The sequence below is a fragment of the Nomascus leucogenys genome, chromosome 8, assembly GCF_006542625.1.
Source record: "Nomascus leucogenys isolate Asia chromosome 8, Asia_NLE_v1, whole genome shotgun sequence".
NCBI lineage: Eukaryota > Metazoa > Chordata > Mammalia > Primates > Hylobatidae > Nomascus > Nomascus leucogenys.
In genome coordinates this window covers 66,853,970-66,868,986 of record NC_044388.1, presented here as the reverse complement: position 1 = coordinate 66,868,986, position 15,017 = coordinate 66,853,970, and the positions used below count along the sequence as shown (strand labels likewise).

The 15,017-nt window shown below is 40.4% G+C and overlaps 1 protein-coding gene and 1 non-coding gene across 2 annotated transcripts in view; one reads left to right on the top strand and one right to left on the bottom strand.

Annotated features, from left to right (window-relative positions):
• RNF144B (ring finger protein 144B) overlaps window positions 1-15,017 on the bottom strand; it is an 82,092-nt gene that overhangs the window by 56,100 nt on the left and 10,975 nt on the right. Inside the window, exon 2 of the mRNA XM_003263552.3 lies at window positions 13,607-13,807. Within this exon, the coding sequence (XP_003263600.1) occupies window positions 13,607-13,771 (165 nt within the window). The 5' untranslated portion in view covers window positions 13,772-13,807. The remainder of the gene's footprint in view (window positions 1-13,606; window positions 13,808-15,017) is intronic.
• LOC115836527 lies at window positions 11,320-11,421 on the top strand. The gene has a single exon (XR_004031599.1). It is a non-coding gene; the product is annotated as a small nucleolar RNA U13 (small nucleolar RNA).

Genomic DNA, 15,017 nt, shown 5'->3' with positions numbered 1-15,017 from the left:
CTGTTCTCCGAAAAACTCCTTGGATTTTTTAAACCAGTAGTTCTTTACATTTGTTTTGTACTGACTAAACTTTTATGTATATAAAATCAGTAGCCAGTTGTTGATTTTGCATTATATAGGCTATTGTCAAGCTTTAGACATTTCAGGTGAAGATCACAAAAGCCTAATATGGGCCTTCATCCATTTTCACGCTAAGAAAAAAAATTTAGGAACCACATACTATGTGCTAGGCCATACATTATATATCTTCACAGAGCTTGTTTTTATTTCCTCCAAACGACGCTATGATGTAGGGATTAACATTACAGATCCCGGGCAAGTTATTTAACTCTGAATTGGTTTATCTGTAAACTGGAAGAGTAAATGGGGGAAAAAATAGTACCCTTGCATATTACATATTATATGAAAGGTACTCAAATGCCCTTGCTTTTCCTTCCTTAATTTCTTTAAACAGATGAATACACTGAGGTTTAATCAGATTGAAAAAATACCCTACATTCATTAGTAAATACCTCACACATATTTTCCAGAAAAGTCAAACCAAAAAGACCTCCTTACTGTGGGTGGGAAATGATTCAAAACCATGGAGGCTTTCAGTTAACACAGAGTCATGTATTTCCATGGAAATGAGGCACTGTGTCTCACCTGATTCCAAGGGGTATGCTACGTATCTGGAATCCACATAGATAAGCCTTATATAACCAATCTTTAATGAACTGAAATATACAGAAAATGGGATTTTAAAAAACTGAATTTTCTAGTTAACTCACCACCCTTTTTCAACTTGCCTAAATTTTTTAAACCTCCTTTTCCTACTTAGTAACATTTTGACACTGGACATGAATTTTTGTGTGTGATAAGGCATCTCCCACAGTCTGAACACCAACATTTTTTCATTCATTATGTCTTCTATGTGTAATATACTTTTCTAGATATGGCCCATTTTTTTCTAACTTGATTACTATTAATACCAAGGTATAAAATCAGTTGAAACTATGCTTGCACTGAGCATACTGTATGTTTTTTAAAGATAGAGTCATAAGATGAGCTTCTCTTACAACAATTTGCTTCCTCCTAAAAAGAGGAAGTATGGAATAAACAATGAGATATGTCCTTTTCACATACCAGATTAGAGAAGGTGAAAAGTTTGAAAATACCCAGAGTGTCAAAAGAGAGGCCTCTGTTCATACTCTGTTGATGGAGTTGCTAAGCTGGTGCGACAGTTTGGAACAGTAATTTGGTAAAACATATTGATTTCAAATGTACATCTATTTTGGTTAGGCAATTCTATTTCTAAAAAGTTATCCTAAGGACAGGTATTTTCACATTTATATAAGTAAAAAAAATTTATTCATAATAGCAAAAACTGGAAACAACCTTAAAATCCATTATTTAGGAGGAGCCCAGTTAAATAAATTTTCATACAACCATATCATAGAACACTATACAATACTTAAAAAGGAAGGTTGGTCTGCATACTTTTGCACAGAAACTTGTCCACAATGTACTATGTTTGTAAAACTCAAGTTAAAAGTATCTGTAGGTAAAGATCCCCTTTCTCTATTAAGTGATGTGCGTAAGTACACAGGGAAAGAGTCTAGAAGAAAGTACAGGTGGGCTAGGCATGGTGGCTCACGCCTATAATCCCAGCACTTTGGGAGGCTGAGGTGGGCAGATCACCTGAGGTCAGGAGTTCAAGATCAGCCTGGCCAACCGCCTCTCTACTAAAAATACAAAAATTAGTTGGGTGTGGTGGCACATGCTTGTAATTCCAGCTACTTGGGAGGCTGAGGCAGAAGAACCACTTGAACCCAGGAGGCAGAGATTGCAATGAGCCAAGATCACACCACTGCACTCCACCCTGAGCAACAGGGCAAAACTCTGTCTCAAAAAAGAAAATAAAAATAAATAAATATATATATATATATATATATATATATATATATATGTGAGTCATGCACATACTTTTTGAGGTTTTTTTGATTTTTAAATTAGCATGCATTACATTTATAATTAAAAATTATCTTCAATTTAATAAACCGAGAGAGCCCTGAAACATGATACTTTGAACTTTCAGGGTCCTATTTCTTCTGTGAGTACTAGCCATGATTTTTAAAAATGTACTTCACTGGGCACGGTGGCTCATGCCTGTAATCCCAGCACTTTGGGAGGCCGAGGCAGGCAGATCACGAGATCAGGAGATGGAGACCATCTTGGCTAACATGGTGAAACCCCGTCTCTACTAAAAATACAAAAATTCCCTAGGAGCAGTGGCACGCGCCTGTAGTCCCAGCTACTCAGGAGGCTGAGGCAGGAGAATTGCTTGAACCTGGGAGAGAGAGGTTGCAGTGAGCAGAGATCACACCACTGCACTCCAGCCTGACAACAGAATGAGACTCCATCTCAAAAAAAAAAAAAGAAAGAAAGAAGAAGAAGAAGAAAAAAGAAAAGAAATCTGACAGTATTCCAAATAGATAGGAAAAAAAGAGAAATTAGGGCATAAAAATAATTTAAATACTCCAGACATCAAAACTGCAGTCTGCCATACACATGTATCCTAAGTTGATAAGGACATTGTTCTCCGAGCTCTGCTTCAGCCTGCCACACTTCCCTCCTCCTGCTCCAGCCTTGCCCACTTTCAGTCCATTCTCTATCCTGTACTGACGCCATTCTCCCTATCTCATTCCCAAACAAAGCCTTCCAGTGGCTCCATAATGTTTTTTTAACACAGCATACCAGGCCCTCCATCTAGTCTCTGCTTGCCTCTCCGGCCTCCTGCCTGAGCACACCCACACTTCCAACAGTGTGTCCCAGGAACATCTTCCGGTTTGGTTCCTCAGCAGGTCACTCTTCCCTGATTCAGTGTTCTCACATGTGGCTGGCCTCTTTTCCCTGGAGCACTGTTCTTACCCACAGCCCCATCAACAAAGCCATCAAGCAATCCCTATTATCTTTCAGTCTCAGCCCTTAGGAAACATCCTACCTCCCTGAGTCTATTTTAGGTGGGTTCCTGTATGCTTTATAACACACTGTACTTCCTTTATCAGAGGGTCTACTGCCCACATAACAGCAGGGTTGGTTATCTCTGATGACTGCCACTTCCTCCACAATTAACACCATGCCTGGCACACACTAGTACCAAATGGATCAGTAGAGTCTGGATAAAGGTGGGAATAGACTTAGAGAACACTGGAATAAGGGTGCAACTTCAAAAGAAGAAATACATAAACTTTGTGACTTAGTGGCGACAACGGAAAAGTTCTCTCATCAGAAACCAACTTTTGCCTGCTCTCTGGTCATGATTTGCATGTTTGGCCAGCCTATTACCTTCTGATATGTGGTTTGAAGAATTAAACTTTGGCAAAAGCATGCTTAACGGGGGAAAAGTCTACACAAAATACAAGCACAGATCACCGAACTACCTTTTCATAACTTTCTTTGTAAAAAAGAAATAAAATCCTGTTCCACATTATAACATCACCCCTTACCCCAATACCAAGCCTAAAGTACTTGTTAAGCCTATGATTGAAGTAAAAAATGTTATGTAGGCCGGGGCGCAGTGGCTCACGCCTGTAATCCTAACAGTTTGGGAGGACAAGGTGGGCAGGTCACTTGAGGTCAGGAGATCGAGACCAGCTTGGCCAACACGGTGAAATCCCATCTCCACTAAAAATAGAAAAATTAGCCAGCATGGTGGCACCTGCCTGTAATCCCAGCTACTCAGGAGGCTGAGGCAGGAGAACTGCGTGAACCCAGGAGGCGGAGGTTGCAATGAGCCAAGATCGTGCCATTGCACTCCAGCCTGGGGGACAAGAGCAAAACTCCACCTCGAAAAGTAAAAAAAAAAAAAAAAAGTTATGCAAGTGAAGTTTGTCCCAAAAGAATTCTGTCAACCCAAGAGGCTGGGGGAGGGCATAAGTTACTATTTCTTAATCTACCTATGGCAAGAAGCTAAAATATGTTAAAGTATGTTCAAAGAGATCTACCCAGAAAAAGAAGAGTTTTCCAGGGTCCTTTTTTTTTTTTTTTTTTTTTTTTTGACAGTCTCACTCAGGTGCCTGGGCTGGAGTGCAGTGGCAATGGCAATATCTCAGCTCACTGAATCTCCATCTCCCAGGTTCGAGCAGTTCTCACGCCACAGCCTCCCAAATAGCTGGGATTACAGGTGTGCATCACTGTGCCTGGCAAATTTTTGTATTTTTAGTAGAGACAGGGTCTCACCATGTTGGCCAGGCAGGTCTCGAATTCCTGGCCTCAAGTGATCCACCCACTTCAGCCTCCCAAAGTGCATGAGCCACCACACCTGGCCAAATTTTCCAGTTTCTATAGAATTGTGTAAATATACTAATAAAGCAGGAATATAACACACTTAAGGAATATATCACACTTTATTAGTTAACTTAGAGGCAATGGGATGAAAGGCAGACCCTGTAAATGTCATGAGATGCTCATTTTGCAGAGAAAAAAAAAAGCACTTTTCTGGACTATATAGGTAGAGGCATTACCAGAAGAAAAATAATAATTCACAGATTTGTGTCTTTAACTGTGTTCCCTAGAAATTGATTCAGGGATGGAGAATTCCATTTAGAAGATTACAGGGTATACTCTCACCAAAGTCATGCCTGTAAGGAAGTAAGGAGAATAGAAGTGGGCAGAGGGAGATCCTGACCCACAATGCAGCTGCAGCCACGTTCTGATCTGGTCCTACATTCCAACAGGGTACTCTCAAGGTAGGCAGGGCCTTTCGCAGCTGCACCTCATTAAGCTGAAAGGGAAAGACCTTTATATCCCTGTAGCAAACAGTCATTGTTCCATAAGCCAGTCCCTGGGAAATGGAGGATAGAAACATTGCCCTGAAGAGGGATCCGAGTGAATGCTACAGTTTCCACTGCAGTCATGTTTCCATCCAAAATGGAATAAGATCATGCTAGTTTGATTACAGGACCTAAATGTAGAAGATAAATGCATATTAAAATAGTAACTAGTAAGATGAATATCCTCCTTACCAAACTGAAACCTCCCACAGGAAAATAATTTGGCGGTTAAAGTAATTGAAGATTCTCAGCTTAAAGAAGAGAAAATGATGGAGAAAAAGAAATCATGGTTTTAGAAAAATCTCAGGCTGGGTGCAGTGGCTCACACCTGTAATCCCAGCACTTTGGGAGGCCAAGGCGGGAAGATCACTTGAGGTCAGGAGTTCCAGACCGGGCTGGCCAACATGGTGAAACCCCATCTCTACTAAAAGTACAAAAATTAGCTGGGCATGGTGACAGGCACCTATAATCCCAGCTACTCGGGAGGCTAAGGCAGGAGAATCACTTGAACCCAGGAGGCAAAGGTCACAGTGAGCTGAGATCGCACCACTGCACTCCAGCCTGGGCAACAAAATGAGATTCTGTCTGGAAAAAAAAAGAAAAAGAAAGAAAAAGAAAAATTCTAAACCAAGCCACCATTTTTACAAATGAGGAAATTCTAGAGAAATAACTTGATTCAAGTCATAGAGTTATTGACAGAATTGGAACTAGTGGCAGGCCTACTTATCTCACTACTAGATAGCTTACTATTTCCCACGTTGAACTGAGCACTATAGGAGAATTTTTCATGAGTAATCTGACGTCCGCCCTCTAAAAAAAAGATAACCTTCATTCAAATAATATGCAGCTAGTGAGTAGAATTAGATTTCAACCAGGAATAGTAAAATTAGATTCTAGCCAATCTTATTTTAGAGAGCGGAGGTAACACTAATAGTTAGAATTTACATAGAAACCAGTTTCAAATGAATGTAGAGCAAAAGATGGTTTCAATTCAGAAATTTCCAATAATTGAATAATCAGTACTATGGTATGTCCCAATCCTGGAAATTATCAGTCAAAAGCTAGATGACCACACTAAAAAGAGTAGAGCTATACATGCTAGCTGTATTCTGGCACTGTACTAACTAATTTATCTAGATTATCTACTGTAATCTTCTATATAATCTTGTGAGATGATTTCTTATTATCCCTATATTACATGAAAGAAAATGACCCAATAGACTGCCCAAAGACATTAACAGCTACCATCTGCTGGTCCAGGCCACTATCATCTCTGGCCTGGATTATTACATTTGCCTTCTAAGTAGTCTTCTTGCTTTCACCCTGGCCCCTGTAGTTTATTCTCTATGCATAAAGGTTAATTTTGTGTGTCGTCTTGGCCACAGGATGCCTCCTATTTGCCTCATTTCTGGGCATGTGTGTGTGAGTGTTTCTGGATAAGATGAGAGATATAGTTTGGCTCTGTGTCCCCACCCAAATCTCATCTTGACTTATAACCCCCAGATGTTGAGGGAGGGACCTGGTGGGAGGTGACTGGATTATAGGGGCAGTATCCCCCATGCTGTTCCCATGATAGTGAATTCTCATGAGATCTGGTTGTTTGATAAGTGTGGTGCTCTCTTTCTCGCCTGCTGCTATGTAAGACGTGGCTGCTTCCCCTTCCACCATGATTGTAAGTTTCCTGAGGCCTCCCCATCCATGCAGAACTGTGAGTCAATTAAACCTCCTTCCTTTATAGATCTCAGGTATTCTTTATAGCAGTGTGAAAACAGACTAATACAGTCAGCACTTGCATCGGTAAACTGAGTAAAGCAGTTTACCCTCCCCATTGTGAGCTGGCATCATCCAATCCATTAAGGGCCTAAAAAGAATAAAAAGAGGAAAGAATTCGTCTCCCTGCCTGACTGCCTGAGCTGGGACATCAGTTTTTTCCTGCCCTCGGACTGGGACTTATACCATTGGCTCTCCTAGTTCTCAAGCCCTCAGACTTGGACTGGAAATATACCACTGGTTCTCCTGGGTCTCCAGCTTGCAGAGAGCAGATCATGGGACTTAGCCTTCATCTCCTACTATACACACACACACACACACACACGCACACACACACACTTTTCCAGCCACACCAGCCTCCTTTGCTGTAACAGGACACACCAAGCACACTCCCAACTTAAGACCTCCATACTGCTTCCCTCTGCCTACAACCCTCTTCTCCCAGATATTTGTATGGCTTGTTCCCCATTTCCTTCAGGTCTCTACTCAAATAACACCTTATCACTGAGACTTCCCTGATCATCTAACAAAGTAGAAGTCCCTCTTCCCCACAGCACTCCCGACCCCCCCACCCTATTTTTCCATAGCACAAACCATCACCTGACTTCTGTATTTACTTGTTAGCATCTATGTCTCATACTAAAAGTTGAGTTATTTGAAAACCAGGGCTTAATCTGATTGTTCACCACTATATTCAAACCATCAGAACTATGCAAGACACAGCAAATATTTGTTGAATAAATAAAACCTAAGCTACCAAACTTGAGACCCATTCTCTTAAATGCCAAACCATACTGGCATCCCAGAAAATGACTTCTTTCATTAGGAGGGTGGGGGAACTAGAAGATCTAAGGTCACTTCCAATTCTAGGACTATGATGCTATGACAAAGACATTAGGGCCTTAATAGTATGGTTTTCTTCTGCTGTTCTTTCCTCTCTTGCCACATTTTACTACTTCCCTTGAATAAGTAAGTGGTAAGCATTAGGCATGGATGAGATCATAGGTGCAGGAAGCCAGCTCCTCCTTGAGTCATCTCTAATCCATTTCTCATGCTGTTACTGTTTGCTCTTTTTCCACAGATGCCATCTGACCCTGCAGTGGCTCCGTTGTCAGTGGAAAAATATAGTGCCAATAAAACTGGCATTGTAAACCTGTGACTTGACCGATAAATACAAAAGTCACCATAGTATTGTCATTAAATCTCTTAATAGATATAAGCAGTGAGTACATTGAAGTTATTTCACAAACAAAGATAAATACACTGATTTACTGCTAACCACCCCAAGCAAAGTTAAGGGAAAGCATAAAACTAACCTTGCGGCTGGGCACAGTGGCTCACGCCTATAATCCCAGCACTTTGGGAGGCCGAGGCAGGTGAATCATGAGGTCAGGAGTTCAAGACCTGCCTGACCTACATAGTGAAACCCCAACTCTACTAAAAATACAAAAAAAAATTAGCCAGGCATGGTGGCATGTGCCTGTAATCCCAGCTACTCCAGAGGCTGAGGCAGGAGAACCGCTTGAACCCAGGAGGCGGAAGTTACAGTGAGCCGAGATCATGCCACTGCACTCCAGCCTGGGTAACAGAGAAAGACTCCATCTCAAAAATAATAATAATAACAATAATAAAATAAAGAAAGAAAAAAACTAACCTTGCAAGCAAGCATATTTGGGTACCAGAAAGTAACAGAATAATACAGCTCTTTGAACTGGCAGAATTTAGTTCAGCCCATTTAATAGTAGTAGAAGACATGAGAATCTGGAGCTGGAGAACTTGAAAGCTTTGGGAAAGGTTGGCAGGTCTCATGACCAGAAGAGGGGACAGAGAATCGTTCTGTGGCATTGGCCTTGAATAAGATCCCTCATTATTTCTTGTGGTTCCAGAGAGTTCTCAATAAAAGGTACTTAAAATGATACTAGACTAACATATCAAGCCAACAAGTAATTATATTATTATGTTCTTGGAAGTAAGCAAGTTCTTAAATATATGGTACTTTGAAACACCCTTTCATCTGAATCTTTTATATCCACCATAAATGTGCTCATCTATTTACTGTCAAAGTTGTACTGGTGCTTTATTTTCCCTATGAAGTCCTAATTCTAGATATTTAGTTTAAATATTTCAAAGCCACACTTTGAACAAATCCAAAACAGACATTTCTCTCTATCCTAACTGCTAATCTCTGAGTATCTCAGAATAGCAGTGAGGTTGTAATTACCTATATAACCACCTTTTTATAAAACGCTAGTGAGGAAGCCAGTCAAATCATTATAGGCTTTCCTTTCTCTGAAATCTTTTTAAAGAACGTAACAGCTCAGCACACTGATGGATCTTAGGAAATAAAGGTAGGTATTGTCAACCCCTCCCTCCCTCCGTCTTACAGGCAAAGAAACTAAAGCCTAGAGAAGGCAAACAACTTGCCCCAAATCATACACCATCAAATGACAAAGCCTGAACTTGAGCCTGGGTCTTCTTATCTCCATATCTGCATTCTAACACACTATGCTATACTGCAAGGGAGAAACAGAGGTGGAAATAGGAAAGTGGCATTCCTTTCTCCTAATGCAGATAACAGTTAGAACCCAGGAAAGATCCACCACAGATTCATGCTTCATTTGAAAGTTACCAAACTGTGTGTGCACATACACATTGCAAATCCTCCCAAACTGTAAATGTCTCTGCTATGGTTTGGATATGGTTTGTTTATCACCACCAAAATTCACATCGAAATTTCATCCCCAATGTGGTAGTGTTGGGAGGTGGGTCCTAGTTGGGAAATGGCTTGGTGCCACTCTCTAGGTAGTGGCTGAGTTCTTGCTCTGGTGAGAATGAATTAGTTCTTGTGGGAATGAATTCTTAATAGTTCCTGCCAGAGTGAGTTGTCATAAAGCCAGGATGCCCCTTGGGTTTTGTCTCTTTTCACATGTCCACTTTCCCTTTGACCTTCTCTGCTGTGTTTTGACCTAGCATGAGACCTTCACCAGAAGCCAAGTAGATGCCAGCACCATGCTTCTCTAACTTTCCACCTGTAAAACTGTTAGCTAAATAAACCTCTTTTCTTTATAAATTACTTAGCCTCTGTATTCTGTTATAGCAACACAAAATGGACTATGACAGTCTCCCAAACCAACTGTGGGCTTTTCTTAAAGGTCACCCGACAGGCCCCAGGGGAAAGAAGGGCTTGGTCTAAAATGTTTTATATTTCCTCTCACTTTTTAAACATTGGAAAATCCATTTGGCTCCAAGAAATGAATAGTAAAAGGAGTTCTAACTACCTAGAGCCAATAGAACGTAATGGAAAAAAGGCAAGAATATGGCTGGACTTTATTTTCTTTTTGCTTAGCACATCCTGTATTTAATCTGAAAGGTAAATAGGCCATGCCCAACATACCCACTCTTTTCAGGTGAAATTATCTAGGTTATAAAAACAAGCAACAACTGTGTTTTCACTATTCCTTAATTCACAGCTGACAGAAATCACTTCTAAAATAAATCAGAAGCAAATATTGTACATAAGGTAGCAAACTCACAAATTTCCATTACTTTGATAACTGACTTGTGAATTTATTTTGCTTGAATTAACATTGTGTGGCATTATCTGAAAGAACATGTTGCAAACCCAGAAAAAGAAAGTTAGAATTTTCATATTTGGGTTATTTGAATATACAGGCAAAAGAGAGGAAGGGAGAGACAGATACTCTTTGCATGTCATTAACAGACAAGCATCCCTGAGATATTTAACCTTCAAAATAAAACAAGTAATTATGCTACATCTTTTTCTCTGTAACCTCAAGACATCAACCTCTTTGGTTCTGTAATACCAGTGATGTCAGTCATGCCAGTAAGAACTATACCCAATTTTTCCTGTATATGCAGCTTCTCTTGCTTTATATTACACTTTATTCTGCATATTCAAACTGAGCAAATAGTCTAGCAGAAACCGTCTTCACAGCTAGAACATCCTTTAACAAGAACCTAGATAATATTGATGGCTTATTTGAGACAACATCTACCACATTCCTTTCCCTGGATGTTATTTAAATCAAGAATTACCTACATGAAATAATTTAAAGCAGTGTTCTTCAGAGCACTGGTTGTGGGCAATAGATGTTCCACTCAAAAGGGTGGCACGGTCAAAGGGAAATGCTTCATCAGAAGAAGCTAAACAAGATTCCCCCTGCTTTCCCTTTAACCACAAGATTTCACAGAGCCTCTAAAATGCAAATGTGCCTTACATCCCTCCAAGAAAGGAACAGAAGAACATTGCAGTTCCCAAGCTAATTTGACCATGGAACATTTCATTCAAGGATATCTCTGTTTCCCACAGCTGGTGGTCCATGGAACACACTTGGGGTGGGGGCATCTATTTAAAGGCCAGGTCTCTCTAAAGATAAGGAAATAACTGATTAACATTCAATGGTCAAGTCAGATACTCCACATCTGTCCCTTCTGCCTACCCAGAGTATACTGCACCCCCTATTTGGAGCACTGTGAAGGATCCTAGCACCTTCATTTTACACAGGAGAAATCAGAGGCCCAAAGAGATTAATCATGTGCCCAATTACACAGCTGAGTTGGGGTAGAGCTGGAATTGGAGTGTGGTGATCTTGAAAACAACAACAAAAAAGGCTAGGCTCACAGCAAAATGGCCAGGGATGCCTCTTACAGAAGACAGGACAATGACAGAATGTTGTTAAAGCTTTATTAAATCCAAGAAAATATACCAGTATAGATCCTCTTGTAGTTCATAAGCATGATGATTGGCTTCTCACAGTCACATGAGACATGCCTCCCTCAAACCTGGTTACACCATAAGCACATTATCCATCTAACATGAAAAGAAAAAATATATACATTACATATACCAGTATATACCAGCATAACATCAAATCTAGCAGGAAGATCATTACATGTGGATACTCCCTGGGGCAGGGGGGTGGTTCTCAGTAAAACCATTTTAAATATATGGTAGGCACAGGCAATTGGGAGATGTCATCCAATCCTATTTAAAAGTAGAAGTCAGTAGTATGTGGCATATGAAAAAGTTACACATTTCTTTTCAGTCTCAAAAATACAAAATATTTGATACTGAATACAGATGCAAATTAAAGTCTGGGAAGTATGAGACACATTTTAAGTCATTTTTTTAAAAACAAGAAATAAATCTCTAACCAAAAGAAAGTTAGAGTAGTATTTCAGGTGAGTCTGATTCAAATTACAATTTTACAGACAGTAATGTAATCATACACCGCTTACTATTTTGGCAGCTCACAGGTAACAGGATGACAGGGAAAGTTAATGTTTCTAGGTGCAAAAGGATCCAAAATTGAGGGATACCAAAAAACATTAAGCCGTTTGACTTTCTGCTTTTGAGCACTCCCTAACAATGAGGAAGTGTGAATCTAGATGACTGAATAAGCTAACTGTACTAACTCCTACCCTCAAATTGCTGAAAGAGAAATGAGAAGCAGCCCTGCTGTTTTGAATCAGGAACTAAAATCTACTGAAACAATAACAGGACAGTGTTAGCTCCCTGAGAAGATGAAATACAACCTTCACCGTGTATTAGTTCCCCAATGTTGACGCACACGCTTAAATTCTGCACTGTTAAATGTCATAGCAAAAATTGAATTCTTTTAAACAGCAGTAACCCCCAGTGAAATATTTGCATCCTGATTTTCACCAAATGTTGCTTCTGACTCATTCGTTTCAAGGATTAGCAAGGGTCTGCAGCAAGGGTGAGAAAGTCAGAGAAATAACTGTTTTGAAGGGCAGCCTTCAGAAACAAAGCAAGACCAAAGGAAACTGAAGTTGCTCTGAGATGACAAGGCCATTTCCTCACTTCCTATAAAGCAACACACACTAACAACAGGAGGAAGGAGAAGCAGCACAAACATTACTCCTCACCAAGGCCTACTTCTAACCCCCCTACCTAAAACAGCAACATCCTCTCAGCCCTGAACTCCTACACAACGTTCTTATACAGAATATAAGCTCCTAAAAGCAAGAAACTTCGCTGGGTTTTGTTTCCTTAACTGATAAATCCTCGTGCCTAGAACCATTCCTGGGACATAGTTCCTGCTCAATAGATACTTGTTGATTAAATGAACAATGCTATTCTCTGTCATCACTGAAGGCTACCGGAACTCAGTCTATTTCCTACCTTTACACGTTAACCGACCAACCTTCAAGGAAAAGTGGCAGTAAAGGTCACAGGTGTTGATACCAGGTGTCACACTAAAAGAGATATGCCCACTTCTGCAGGTCTATAGGGCTCTCATTAAGTGGAATAAGAAGGATTCAGCATACTGTGAAAAATTTATACCATGTGCATTGTAGAAGATGAACAAGTATATGAATGAAAATTCAGTATATAAAGTAAATTACTACCTGACTTCTCCATCATTTAAAATACCTGGTGAGTTTCTTATAGGTGGTAGTTAACTACAGCATGTTAAATTTTTTTTTTTTTTTTTTTTTGAGATGGAGTCTCGCTCTGTCGCCCAGGCTGGAGTGCAGTGGCACGATCTCGGCTCACTGCAAGCTCCGCCCCCCGGGTGCTGGGACTACAGGTGCCTGCCACCAAGCCCAGTTATTTTTTTTGTATTTTTAGTAGAGATGGGGTTTTAGCGTGTTAGCCAGGATGGACTCGATCTTCTGACCTTGTGATCCGCCCACCTCGGCCTCCCAAAGTGCTGGCATTATAGGCGTGAGGCAACGCACCTGGCCAGCATGTTAAAATTCTTCTATTCTGTTCCATAGTTTGAACCTTAACAGAAAGACTATTTATTCAACCAATAATTAAGTTTCAAACATAAATTATATTTAGCTAAAACAAGTAAACCCAGGATTTACCATTTAAGATACTATTTGGAAATAGGTTCAAATATGAAATGCTTTCCAAAGCAGGATCATATTGTAGCACACTCTGGCTTCTCAGTAAACCACAGAAATATATCCTACTTTTATAATTTTTCCCTTTGTATTTTCTCATAGTGAAAGCATCAAGGAAAACTTACAGCTGTGCAAAAGATGCACTGGCATTCCTGGAGTGTGGTCATCTTGTCCAGAGACTGCTCACACAGGCAGAGTTTGCAAGTAATGAGGGGGGCCGGAGCCAGGTCTCCAGGAGTGGGATTTTCAGCAGTCATGGCGAGATAGTGGAGCCTACCAGCTGAGCCCATCAGCCTGTCTTCAGCGTTCTTCAGTCTCCTCAATCCCTATAGAAAGGTCCAAAGCAGAAAATATTATATGGATCCATAAAGCTATTGTTTAGCCAACACATCTGGAAGCCAGCTGATCAAATTCTCACCCTCAGTTATCCTAAAACTTACAGCTAATGCATTTCTGGGAACGACGGGCTAGAGAGTGGTTTACCTACCTCAGCAAGGTATCCCTGAAGTCCTGAAATGTAAGCTGACCTCACTGTCCTGATTCACATCCTATGAGCTATGGAAATTAAAAGACCACTGTGGTGGGGTGGGAATGGGGAGATGTTGGTCAAGCTTACAAAGTTTCATTTAGATGAGATGAATAAGTTCTGGGGAGCTCTCACACAGCATGGTGACTAGAGTTAGTAATGGTACACTGTATACTTGCAAATGGCTGAGAGTAGATTTTAAATGATCTCACCACACACACACAAAGAAAAATGTGAAGTGATGATGTTCATTAGTTTGATTTAAGCATTTCACAATGTATACATAGATCAAAACATCACATTGTATACCGCAAATGTAATTTGTCAATTATACCTTAATAAAGGTGGGTGGGGGGCGGGAAATATCACTTTGAGCAAACATATTTAGGAGTTGCATCACTACAATCAATTCAACAGACTCAAAAAGTACTTAAAATAGAATGTCATTCAAAAAGTTAAACAAAGAGGTAACATGATCCAGCAATCGGGTATATACCCAAAAGAACTGAAAGCAGGGTCTCAAAGAGATATTTGTACACCCATATTCATAGCAACATTATTCACAATAGCCAAACAGTGGAGGTGACCCAAGTGTCCATCAACAGAAGAATGCGGCTGGGTGCAGTGGTTCATGCCTGTAATCCCAGCACTGCGGGAGGCCGAGGCAGGTGGATTGCTTGAGGTCAGGAGTTCAAGACCAGCCTGGCCAACATGGTGAAACCTCATCTCTACTAAAAATACAAAACTACAAAAAATACAAAAATACAAAATTAGCCAGGCACAGTGGCACATCTGTAATCCCAGCTACTCAGGAGGCTGAGGCGGGAGAATCACTTGAACCCAGGAGGCAGAGGTTGCAGTGAGTCAAGATTGCGCCACCACACTCCAGCCTGGGTGACAGAATGAAACTTCGTCTCAAAAAATAAAAAATTAAAAAGACAGAAGAACAAAAAAAATGTGGTCTAAACATACAATGGAATAAAAAGAAATAAAATTCTGACACATGCTAC